The sequence below is a fragment of the Dasypus novemcinctus genome, chromosome 9 (genome assembly GCF_030445035.2).
Source record: "Dasypus novemcinctus isolate mDasNov1 chromosome 9, mDasNov1.1.hap2, whole genome shotgun sequence".
Classification (NCBI taxonomy): Eukaryota; Metazoa; Chordata; class Mammalia; order Cingulata; family Dasypodidae; genus Dasypus; species Dasypus novemcinctus.
Window position 1 is genome coordinate 54,598,582 of NC_080681.1, and position 13,589 is coordinate 54,612,170.

General features: G+C 33.4%; 1 protein-coding gene across 1 annotated transcript in view; it reads left to right on the forward strand.

Moving 5' to 3' along the window:
• LRRIQ3 (leucine rich repeats and IQ motif containing 3) overlaps positions 1 to 13,589 on the forward strand; it is a 154,226-nt gene that overhangs the window by 33,245 nt on the left and 107,392 nt on the right. The window contains exon 7 of the mRNA XM_058303362.2: positions 1,762 to 1,918. Coding sequence (XP_058159345.1) covers positions 1,762 to 1,918 — 157 coding nt within the window. The remainder of the gene's footprint in view (positions 1 to 1,761; positions 1,919 to 13,589) is intronic.

Consider the following 13,589-nt stretch of genomic DNA (forward strand, 5'->3'; position numbering starts at 1 on the left):
CTCAGTACATCTTGTGTCTTAGAGATACTATTCCAAACCATTCCATGTAAAAAATAGTTCACTTATCCCTCATATTCCATATCTCCCTTATATTCTTTGTATTTCAATAATAATTAACTCTATCCGACTGATTATATGTTTAGTTTTTTATTTTTATATTGCCTTTCTCTACTTATAAAGTGTAAACTCCAAGGTAATAGGAACTTTGTTCACTTCACATAACTCATACTGAATGTTTACTGACTGTTACTTATTCTCTGAAAATCCACTATTTTCTTTACTTTTGGCAGTTGGCTGGCCACCAAAAATTACATTATCTAGTTCTCTTGCAGGTAAAGGTGTTCATATGAATATTTTGTTACATTTGAATGTGATTAAAATAATAGGGTACAACTTCTATATCACATATTTTAAAGGCAATTTTACCTCTTCAATTACCAATTTTTCCCATTCCTATATGATAAGATGGATTCATGCAAGTTGCTGACAATGCCTTTGGGTATGAAGCAAGATTGAGCTTTGTACAGCAGAGCTTCCCACCAGCCTAGACTCATCAACATCAGAATTAAATTTCTCTCAATATACCATTGTAAATTATACTTTTAGTACACTTTACCCTAACTAATTCTTGGTTATCAATAAAAATATGTTGAATGAAGAAATGTGTAGATGGAACTGACACCAAATCTATGAGAAATGGAAAAATCGTTTTCCAATATTGAGGTAATATAAGTTTACTTTTATTAATAATAATGGCAATGGTAAACTTCCTACCTGGATCATCATTTTAATTGAAATGATTTTGCTATTTCATCACATAGAATAGTTGTTATTGACTTTTAGTAAATTGTCTCCATGATATTGATCAAAGTGGCTTATTTTGTTTCTTTCTTATAAAGATTTTTAAAATAAAGCTTGGTAGCTGAATTTTTCTAATGCCTTGTCTTCATTTGTCATAAAATTATACTTCTCTCCATTAATTTGTTGATATAATGAATTTTGCTGTACTTGATCATAGTATACTAATTATTCTTATACTGTTGAATTCTTTTCACTGATACTTAGGATTTTTGCATCTGTATTCAAAGGTAAGATTGGTCTATGGTTCTTTTTATTGCTTTACTGCACCAGGTAGTATTTCCGGTGCAATGTTTGGTTTGGGGGGAGAGTATATCCTTGCTTTGCATTTGATCTTAAAGAAGAAACATGTAGGGTTCATTTAGTGTGACTTGTGTTTGTAGATGCCATTTTTCAGGTAATGTTTTGGATATATCAGATTAAATAAGTCAGAGTATTAAAACTAATCTCACCTGTTTCTTTTTATTTTTTAAAATGTGTTTAATAGAAAATTTAAAATTATTTTTTGATTTGTATTGTATTTCATTGAACAGCACTTCTGTAGAGTATTTTGCCTAAGTTGAAATAAAATATTCTTCATTGTGAGGAAAAAATAATTAATACCAGTTACTGTATTATCTGTAGATAATTCAGTCATTTCTCCTTGCTGCTATATTTTTAAATGCATAGTCAGATGTATATACATAATTGTGGATTCATAGCACCAGAGATTTCTCAGTGGACATTTATCTCTTCATGAATGTTGAGAACAAACCAAAGTCCTTAAATAGTATTTTACAGTAATCAGGTGAAAACAAATGCTACATTAAATTTACCATATTCTAAGATATATGAATTCATGTATAGTTTTCTCCCTTTTTTTTTCTGTCAAAAAGCTAAATAAGTTTTCCCTCTCATATACAGCCACTTGTTTTTGAATAAAAAACAGCATGAAAAATTTAAGAGTCATTGTGAATCAAAATGGATTTACATACACAAAGGATATAAAGATAAGCTCCTTAAAGATCTGTTTTTTAAGCCTGAAACTGATATAAGAGAAAAGATTTCACATTGGAAATATGTAAGTGTAATCAGTTTATTACTTTTCTTTGATGTATTTTGATATACTATCTAAAATTTATGATGCATTAGTAAGAATTTCTTCAATCTCTTTTTGAATATCTTTCATTACATTGTTAATATTCTGCTTTAGGTTTTCCTGATGTGAGAAAAGTCAAACAATAATATAGTAAAATGTAATTTTTAAATTACTCCTATCAAAACCATTTTATAACTTATACTTAGTATACATTATTATATTTCACTTGTTTAGTTATTGAAAAGTTATTAATATTAAGCAAAACCTCTTATCAGTGGTTGAAAACATAAAGAAATAATTAGTGTTTATTATGATAATTCTATGTATAGCATAACATTCACTCAGTGTTTTATGCCAAATCACTTATTGCTTTGAGGACATAATAGAAATGAAAAGAAACTTACCTATATTTATTGAGTGTCTACTATGTGTCAGGCACTGTGCTAGATATTTTCCGTGTGGTATGTAAGTTATTTAACACTGTAAAACAGGAAAAAAACCAGGTATTTTTGTCTCATTTTTAAAATAGGGAAACAAACATCTAAGTGATATAACTAGAATTTGACTCTGGGTCTCACTGACTCCAGAGTTTGTGCTTTTTTCCTTCTTCAGAGTTTTGTTTTGATTTTGTACATTAGATAAAAGTAAATATGAAACCTTAATTTGTAGTGGAATTAACAAGTGTAACCTTTTTCTAAGTTGTAAAGCACTCTATTTGTGAAAAAGTCCTTCCTATGTGGACCTGCCTCGAGTATCCTGAGCTACAAATGTTTCTATTTCATTAGCATGATTAGAAGAGAGGACAAGAGTTCCAGACTGTTATTAGCCTGATTTCAAAATAGATGTGAACCTTTGTTCTAGATGTACCTCCGGAATATCCTCAAGCCCTTAAATCGCACACAATTACACATTGAATAAAAACACAAGTTTTCAAGGCAGGTGTAACCTACTTAAAACTTTTTCCCTATCCACATCAGTGCCAACCTTATTAATTTGCATCAGATAACAGGATGCTCTATAAAAGTACAAATTCCATGTGACATTGTTTTGACCCTCTATGTAGAATATAAACTCATTGATTTTAGAGTATGTTACCCATTTTTTAAATATATATCTTCATACACAGAAGATTTACAATGGATGCTTTGTACTAATAACCAATTTGGACATAGATATGTACACATATATATACACACATATATACACAATCATATCTTCATACATATCAACATATATGTGCATTTATACATATATGTATATATTTTATTATGATTGACTACTGTATGTGCATTAATAGGAATAAAATATATATATTATGGAGGTCACTTTAATATCTACATAATATATCATTGTTAGGGCTTTGGAAGTATTATGAAGGTTATTAAATTTTTGGTAAAATATATTCATTTTAAGTTGTTTTCTAAAACTTTCATATTAAAAATAATTCTGTTAGCCACATCACTATTAAAATCAGTTTTAAAAACTATTCTTTCATGTTCTATAAATAGTACATTGTGCTATGCTTTTTGTTTATAGCCACCATTTATAGAACATTATAGAAATTGTCTTCTGCTAAATTTCTTAATATAATTGAAAAAGTTTCAATGGTGGTTAGAGTAATTTTTTTGATATAGCTTAACTTCTTTTGTATGAAATAATCCTTCAGTCTTCTATGGGCTCCACTTGCAGTCTCTGTCTTCAGCTCACTTAATATTCTTTTACTGTTTTTACCACTAACCTACTTTTTCTCTTGTGATTTGGAACTTGGTTTATTAGAGAATTATTAGAAAACAATTGATACCAGAGAGTATAAGAGTTAGGGAAAAGTAAAAGTTTTGGTGGTGAGAAAACATTGTCTTTAATATAGGAAATTCATTAAAAAATAGATGCTATGAGCAAAGCAATGAAAAGGGTTAGCAAAAAATGACATTCAAGTTTCAGTAATTTGATGAAGTAACCAAATGTCTGAATCTCTTCCTGTGTTGAGTTGAAGTGTGTTTGGTCCAAAGAGCTGAAGGTATCCTACATCCATGATAATCTGAATTGGAAAGAGCCAGAGGAGTGAGTTCAAGACTTATTCGTTTAGTAAATGCCATGCTGCAAACCCAGAAGACCAAATAAATATCCAAAGCTTACAGAGTAAGAATAAACTGTAAATGAGATACAGATTCAAAAGCTATGAGGAATGAATCTGATAAAAAACTGGGCCAGAAGAGAAGAAACTAAGGATCTAAAACAATTGCTAGGAACCTTGTTGATCCTTGGCTAACAGAATTGGTCAGAGGATGGTTTCTTGTGTAGGTTAGGCTGACATAAATACAGAATTATGGTGGCCAATTAGATCAAGTTTTAGGGAAACTTGGATACTATTATGATCGATTTTAGGGAAATCTAGATCCTATTATAGATTTTACTGGGACACACAAGAATATTTAAAAGCTGCTTCTACATTTTCAGTTCTTTTCCTCAGAGATTACTGCAGAAGATATATGTACAGGGAGTATTAGCAAAGCAAGATAGTTCTTCACTGGGACTTTGGCCGCAAATTTCATTGCAGAATTTTAGTAATCCAGGTTTCACTATGAGATAATTTCTCTATTACCTATTATTTGTTAACTTGATGATTTCTTTTATTTAACTCCTATACCTCAAACATGAATCTTAGAAAGGATGTCATGTGAGAAAAAATCAGACCCATTGGATTCAAAAGGAAAGAGATTCAGAGGCGGAAGAAACAATTTGCCAAAGTATTTATGTCAGAGGCAGCCTGTATCACCCTTTCCTTCTTCCTCATCACCCTGACATCTGAGGCTTCCTCTAGCTGGTTCAGTTGATATATTTTTAAGGAGAGAAAGCATTTATCTAAGTAGTAGGAAAGACTTATGGCCTGGAACCTTTACTGCTTTAGCAACATGGAAGGAAAAGAAACTCTAGGTGTTATGGATCTCTTTTTGGATAGCCCCATCACAACATGATTAGATCATGCTCTGATCTTTTTTTTAGAACTTGAGAAACTTCCCCACCTCCTTGAAGCATGAGGAAATCCAATTGATTACTTTGAGGAACGTTATTAATGGGGAAAACCAATACCGTTCCTCTGGAAGAGATCTCTTACTTGGAATACTTCTAGTACATTAAATGTTCATATCTTGTATTCCTTCATGGTATTTTTAGACATAATCTAAAGTGGCATTCAACTGTATTAAAGGGCTGTTGATTTTACTGAATTCTAGAATATTTTCAATGATATTTATCTTGGTATCAAAGATTCATTTTTCCTGTAAATAATATTGATGGTACTATATACATGCCATGACTAATGCAACTTTTGTAAAACAAAATAAAATTAAATGTACTCAAATACAATCCTCCCTGTAAATCCCTTTCCATTAATTATTGTTAAATATATTTTATTAAAGGTTTTTATATGTTTTTGAAACCTAAGAAATTATTTGCACTATAAGATAATTTTAATAAGGGTTCAAAATATAAATTAATCAGCTTTTAATTATATTGATATGTATGAAGAATATGCATAAAAGCATATTCATTAAGGTGTTGCTTTAGTTTGCCAAAGGGCTGTTGATGCACAGTACCAGAAAATACTCCAAAGGTTTATTTGGAGTAAAAGCTTACAGTTCCAAGACCATGGATAATCCCGACTCAAGGCACCATTAGAGGTGCTTTCTCACCCAAGTCAGCTGCCGTTTGTTGAAGCAAGATGATGGGCCATCTCTGCCTGTTTTGTACCTTCTCCTCTAGGCTGTACCTCTACTGGAGCTCAGCTGAGGGCAATCAAGCAGAGGGCCTTACTCTTACCAGGCCTCTTCTCTCAGGCTCGACTACTCTGCTTTCTTCCTGATTTCAGCTGCAAGCTATCATGCAAATATCTCATCTCTTCCCAGAGCCTCAGCTCCTTGAGCCTTTCCTTTCTGTCATATGGCAACATCAAATATGGTGGAGCTCCCTTTGTACTTCATTTATTATCAGGCCCAGCAAGCGGGCAGAGACTCAAACTGAGTCACACCTCACTGAGGAAGTCCAATTTGAAAAAGGGCTCACACCCACAGGAACGGACCAGCCCACAAACATAATCTTTCTCTTTTTGAGATTCATAAAATAATTTCAAACTGCCACAGGTGTTAATAGTGATTATTTAAGGTGGTAGAATTTTAGGTGATTGTTGCTTTCTAACAGTATTATATATTCTTTTTTTAAAACCAAAATGCTTTATTTTTGTAATAAATTTTTAAAATTCATTGTGGATAAAAGGATGTTTTCTATGTTATGCTGTAAGATCAATAAAGAAACATTGCCTTCAGGAACATCTATTTTGTATCCTACTCCACATTATCAGTTCTCTTTCTACTGTTATAAAAATGAGGTGATTTATCACCTGACCTCTTTGCATAAGAGAGGAAAGAGAAATAGTTACTTTACTTGGGGCTACTGAATTGCACAACAGTGGAATATGTTCATATCAGTCTGTGTGGATGGCTTTTCTCAGAACCATGTAGAATGCATGGCAGGACAGGTGGTGAGATTACCTTAATTGCAACAAATTTGTTTTATTGTTTTTGGTATTTTATACCTACTGTAAATTCTGGAAAATATGGGGGAGGGAAATAATTATTAGCTACAGAATAAATATTGAATCCATTTCTTGCCTCTATTTTTGTCAAGTTAAACAGTACGTGATATGAAGAAAATATTGAAAGGATAGATCTTACATCAATTCAGGGGATACGGAATGGGTTGCCTTATTTTATTATGTGAGGTGTTAAAAAATACTTACACATAAATATTTTCTGAGCAATTAATTTTTTTGTGAAGTATGTATATTTACTCATACTGAAAGTGAACTTCATTGTCAGTGAGCTTCTAGGATGTTTTTCTAGCTATATAATTCTGAGAGGTTTGTAATATCTTTCTCACATCTTCTCAAAAATTTCCCCAATTGTTATTGTCTAATAGCCATTTTGGGACCCTACCAGCAATACATTTCATTTCAAATGGGTGTTTATTAACACTTACAATTCCCCTAGTGCTGTCACAAATAAAAATGGGGAACAAGCAAGTTCTATGCTGAGATTTTAATAGGGAAGAGCTAGGAAAAACTCACTGGGTAGGGATTGATTATATAAAGTATGGAATTGAGAGGAGTATACAAATTCAAGTCCAGTTTAGCAAATAGGCTACATCTAATGTTCCTAATCTAAAGAGTTAGGGTTGTCATGAGTATTATCATTTCTGAGTAGTAGTGGCTTTTAGAATCAGGTAGAGCTATGAGTCATTTATCAGATGAATCTCTATAAGGGCAGATATTATGGCTACCAGAGACCAAAGGCAATTTAATTCAAGATTAATTCAGTCTTCTTTTAGAGTCCAGGGAAGCAATAAAGATGGCTTATAAGGGAGGTTACAGCTTAATGATAACCATCAGCATATAAGGGACTAAATTCAGCAATTTAATAAAGTTTTGAAATGTATGTTAATACTTTCTAGGTAGCAGATACTGTGCTAGTCACTGGTGATTAAAATTCTGGAAACAAGAATTCCAATAGCAGTTTTATTAGCTTTACTTGCTAAAATCAAAATGTCCTCAGAGCTGATTCCTTCTGGGGGCTCTTGAGGAGAATTTGCCTTTTTTTAGCTTCTGGAAGCTGCCTACATTATGTGGCTCATGACCCCTTCCTTATATCTCTCCAGCCTCTTGCTTCCATTGTTGTATCTCCTGCTTTTTGATATCCTGTCTTCTTCTGATAATGACTTCAGTAATTGCATTGCGTCTACCCAGATAATGTACTCATCTCGTCACATATGCAAAGTACCTTTTGCCATATAAGGTGGCATTCACAGGTTCCAGGGATTAGGCAGTAGGCATCTTTGAAGGTCAATATTTAGTTAACCACACTGTGTCATGAGTAGCAATATTATGTTTCTGAAAATGGGAAATTTCCCTAAAAGACCATTGGTAATGCCTTTTGTCTTTTCTATCTGCCTTCCTCCATTCTGTTGCTTATAACATGTATGTCATGGATAGAATTCAATCTTATACTTGAGAATGAATACCACACATAGGGTTGGTGGAGTGAAAAGCTAGAAGAGTAGCCTAGATTACAGAAAATTGAGGAGACATCATACTAGCCCTGGACTTCCTAAAATTGAATATTCACATGAAATGAAGATAAACTTCTTACTTGTATAAGGCATGCCTTGCAGCTAAACCTATTTCTAACTGATATGCTAGTGGATGTCCAATCTTCTTCATTTAGACCAGATGTGACAGTTCATAGTCTAGTGATGTACAAAATAAAATATAAAGTAGTATCTGCCCTATGTACAGCCAATATATAAGGTGGAAGCAGGATAACCATAATCAAACACCCATTTGGAAAAGGAGAGATTGGGAAATACAGCTGTCACCAGCTGCATAGCATTTACCAAATCCATTCTTCTCCGGCAATAAAGTAAGCACATCTGGAAAATCTCCTGTATCTTCCCTGTGGAAAGATTTTACCTGTCTGTTATCATTTATGGCCACATTAGAGTTGAACACTAGAGGATTGTTCCTTCTGCAGTTTTATAGACAATTGGTTTCTGTCCTGTAAGTTGCTTTAGAGATTAAATAACTACAGTATTTTCAGACCAGACTTTTAATTTCTTTGGCAATACAATTTTTCAAAAGCTTAGTAGCCTTCTGATTTATTTGTTTACAGTGGGTTCTGTGTTTAAGATCTTGTATAGATATAGTTAATAATCTTGAAGACACTTATCTTCTTTCTGGCATTTGTTCTCTATGCATTTCTGTATCTTTCAAATTAATAATAGCTACCATGTGACTGAAACACTAGGCTTTGGAGGGAAGGCAACATCCTTAATCTTGTCTTTGCCAACAGACCTTTATACCTCAGGATGTCAGTATCATTTCTAATTTGAAGTTCTCTAGTGCTTCAGTTTGAGGAGCTGTTGGGTTTTTCATCCATGCAAGGCTTCACATTACTGGAATCTCAAACTCAAATTGCAGGTTGCAGACAGAAATTACTGGCCAGCTCGCATGCTTTTCCATCTCTGATTTAAGGCTTGCTAGTTATAGCAATGGTTTATCTGGCTCATAAGACATAACTAAAAGCAGCAAGCAACATCTAACAAAGACTAACATTCAGAATTTATTGTACACATTCCCAGGTACTATATCTTAAGTCAACATATGGTCTGCCTTTCAAAGTGAAAATGTTTTAAGGCCATAATATTAAGAGTTACCAGCTCTTCAGCCAACAATATCTTGAGTCCTCACCAACTGTCACACAATAGCCTATACCATAGTGACACATATTTTATATTCTTTCATTGGTAGCATCACACTTCCAGCTCCAAACTGGTGTCAGTTTAGATCAGAAACAGGTACAAGTTACAAGATATAAAATTATACTGATGTAAACAAGGTAGAAATTTGTTCTTTTTTCATGTAAAATGACCTCATGTAAAAACCCAGCGATATAAAGTCCATAATTAACATGGTGGCATTACTCTGTGATGTACTTAGTGACTCAGATTCCTTTTTTTATGCTTCTTTGTGCATGGCCTCTACTCAAAGGTCATCTCATGATCTATAAGAGCTCCTCTTGCTTAAGCTGTCATATGTATCACATCACAGCAGGAAGGAATAAGGATTAAGAAGAAGGTAGTGAGGGTATTGGTAGCTAACTTTTAAGTAAATTTCCCAAATTGTGCCACACAATATATCTTAGGCACATTCAACTTCAAGGAAGGCTTTTCATTCAGGGCAGGAATGTGTCCAGGGAAATTCAGGGATTCTATTAGGAAAGAGAAGGAGAAACATATTGGGAAACAAATAGCTGTCTTTGGTACAGAGCAGATATGAAAAGCAAATGGAAAAGGAGATAGAAAATAATCAAGGAGAAATCAAGAAAAAGTTTAATAGAAATAGAATATTTTGATACAATATTATAAAATAAAATTCAACTTTCCACTTCAATTATAGATATTTACCAGATATAGTAAAATCAGAATCAAGTGGTATTGATGGCAAAATCTTGTCATAGATGTTTAATATTTGTTACCAATGACTTAGAATTTTTAAAAGTATTGTAAAACCTTGGAATCTATTGCTTCTATCTTCCTAAGATATTTGCAGGAACCCATCTGATCATTAAAATGTGTTTATTATGTCCAGTTCATAGTGTCTTAAATATGAATTGAGGGTATTCTTCTAAATTTAAATTCAAAACCTCTTGTAGCATGTTACTTTTCATGTTTTTATAGAAAGAGAGTAGCATGAATCTCATTCTATTTCATCCTATATATACCTATGTTATAAAATATGCAGTAATCAAATATATTACTATAAAAAAGTAAGATGTATTATTGAGAAAATAGAAAATAAATACTCAGCGTTTGGTTAATATTTTCTGGTATCTTCTATTTTCAACTTTTTGTTTTAAGTGTGTTTCTGTAGACAACACATTTAGATTTTTAAAATTAATTATAAACCTCTACCTTTTAATTGGTGAGATGAACTCATTTACTTTTATTGTAATTACTGTCATTACTGTCATCTTCATGTTTTTATTTATTGTACTTTAATTTTGTTAACTTTTACCTCCATTTTTATTTTCCATTAGAAAGATACTGTTTTTGTCTCCTCATTTGAAAGTAATGCATTCTAATTTTTAAAATTGTGGTTAGCATTTGTAACCATTCTCATTACCTTTACTCCCCACTTATTTCTTAAACTTGTCAATATATCTTTCTTTAATAAAATGAGTGCTTTACATCACTGTCCTTTTAGTCTCACCCCATGCTCCCTCACATATCTAGTCAGCATTTGTCATTCTTGTCTATTGCCATTTTCGTCTGGATAATTCTTTGTTATAGGGGAGCTGTACTGTACATGGTAGAATGTTTAGCAGCATCCCTGGCCTCCGAGCACTAGATGCCAGAAGCACCCTCCCCCCACAGTTGTAACAAACAATACTGTCTCCTAACATTGCTATTTCCTGAAGGGTAACTCACCCCTAGCTGAGAGCCACTGGTCTGGATATTTTTCTTATGGAATGTTACTTATATACTATTTTCTTTTTTTTTGTTTTCATTCTAACTTCTTTTAAAGAGGTTTGATTACCCTTTCTTTCCATATTTTTGTAGCATCTTATCAGATTTGTTTCTTTTCTTATTTGAATACTTCCTCTAAGAAAATTCACACTGTTGATTCTAGTGTGGCAAACTTAAGGCCATGTATACCCTAACATTGGAATAATAATTAGGCTGAATATAAAATATTAGCTTCAAAGTGCTTTTCCTTCAAAACACTATAAATACTGCTTATTCGTTTTGTTGCATTTAATGTTGCTGTTGAAAATTATAATGCCAATTTTGTTCTATGTGCATGGTTCTTTTCCATTCAGAGCTTTTAAAATTTTCCAATAAGATTTTAAATTTTATTATAACTTTTTTTTTTTTTAATCGTACTGGGGCTTGGGATTGAACCAGGACCTCCTATGTGGGAAGCTGATGCTCAACCACTGAGCCACATTAGCTCCCCTGAGTTGGTTTTTTCATTTTCATTTGTTTCCTTGATGTTTCTTTGTCTGTTTTTTTAGGAAGCACTGGGGACCATTCTGGGACCTCCTGTGTGGGAAGCAGATGCTCAACCATGTGAGCTACATCTGCTCCCCTTATTATAACTTTTCAAATACTTGTATTAAAAATATTAAAATGTATGGATGAGAGTTTTTCTTTTTCTCTCCTGTTTGGCGCTCAATGAGCCCTTTATGTTTTTGAATTCTTTCATGTTTCTTTAATAGTGGAGAATATTATTTTCATTATAATTACATAATTTAATTAGATATTCTATAAACTGATACAGTATCAGTGCAAAAAAAAAGTTGTTAAATCTTTGAAATTTATTTTGAATGCTTTGGAAAGATTCATAAAGATTCTGTCAAATTTGGTGTGACTAGCTTCCATCGACTTTTAGTTCTTTACCCTCTACCATACAAAACATCCAGGCCTTTGGATTATAATCTAGGTAATTACTTCATCTCCATTATGTTCCTCCTTCTCAGGAATTTAAAGGTACAACTCTAGACAGAGAAATTGCCTAGTGGAATGACTACAAATGGCAATGATCAGTAGTTGTTCTGTGATGAATAAGATGCTCCATTCCAAGGGCTGTCCCCTCCTATCTACTTAAATTCACCTGGAAGATATGTACCAGTTCCTAGCTTTTGACCCTTCCCTAATACATGTAACCAAATAGGCCAGCTAATACCCTAAGAGACCACTAGCTTCTGCTTCCCTGAGGAATTGGACTGGTACATTGGGATTCATAGTGGTGCTATAAATGAAGACAAAATTGTTTAGGCTAGGAAGGAATTTGAACTTGGCCACTGGGGCGGTCCAGCAGATAGAATGTGAGTGTTAGGAGCTACCACAAGAGGGTCAGCCTAGTAGGCAACATCAAATACAATAAGTGCTGTACATTCTTTTCACTGAGCATGTGACTAGCTACAGAAGAGCAAGTTGACAAACTGATAAGAAAAGTTAGCAATGTTGAAATTGGCTTAGGTTGAGATAGTTAACTAGTATTAGGGAATTCTGTCATCAGGTATCAAAGCCATGACTATGCTAATGGACTGTCAAGAAGATGAAACAACTTTGAGTTTAAGTAGAAAAAAACTGAAAATAAAGACTAGAGTGCTAGAATGGAAGTGTTATGGATAGAATTATGTCCCCTAGAAAGACATGTTCAAGTTATAAGCTTCAGTCCTGTGGATGTGAACCCATTTGCAAACAGGATCTTTGAAGATTTTATTGGTAAAGATGAAGCAAAACTGAATCAGCATGGGACTTAATAAAATGTGATGAGTCCATATAAACAGAGGAAATTTGGGCACCATCAAGAGACAGGTGGGAAGAGAGACAGCCATTTGATGGAGGCATAGTTTGAATTATTGCCTGCAAGCTGCCACAAGAATGCTACAGACTTAAAAAAAAAAAAAAAAAAAGCATGGTCCCACTGACATCTTGATTTTGGACTTCTACCTCCAAAACTGTGAGAGACACATTGGTCCCCACCATTGGTGGAGTAACCAATAACAGCTGGGGTCCCTCATCTTAGCATCAGCAATGGGAGAAATAAATAATAGCTTAAAAGGTGACACACGAGCAAAACCCACTGTCTCTGCCTAGAGGATCCCACACCAAATCTCAGTGTGTATTTCCATCCTCCCCCATTTCTCAGCAAGCTCTGTTCTTTACACCTGTTTTCCAATAAATACTTTTTACTGGCCTCAAAAAAAATGTGAGAGAATAAATTCCTTTGTAGTTCTCTGTTAAAGCAGCCTTGGCAAACTGAGACAGGTGGCTTGGGAAATGGCCCAAGGTAGATATCAATTTAGAAAAATTGGAAGTATTGCAAAGGCAAAAAAAAAAAGACTCAAAAATAAGATAGAAACCACTTTACCAAAATTTCTTCATACACTATGAAGAAAGGTAAATGAATAGGGAGATCTAATTATTGGTCTGGAGAGGCCTGTCTACTGCCATTGGTCCTAGAATGGGAAGAAAAGTGCAGTCTGTATTTTGGATATTTAGTAGCTCCAAATGAGGAAGAGTATGATTACAGAAA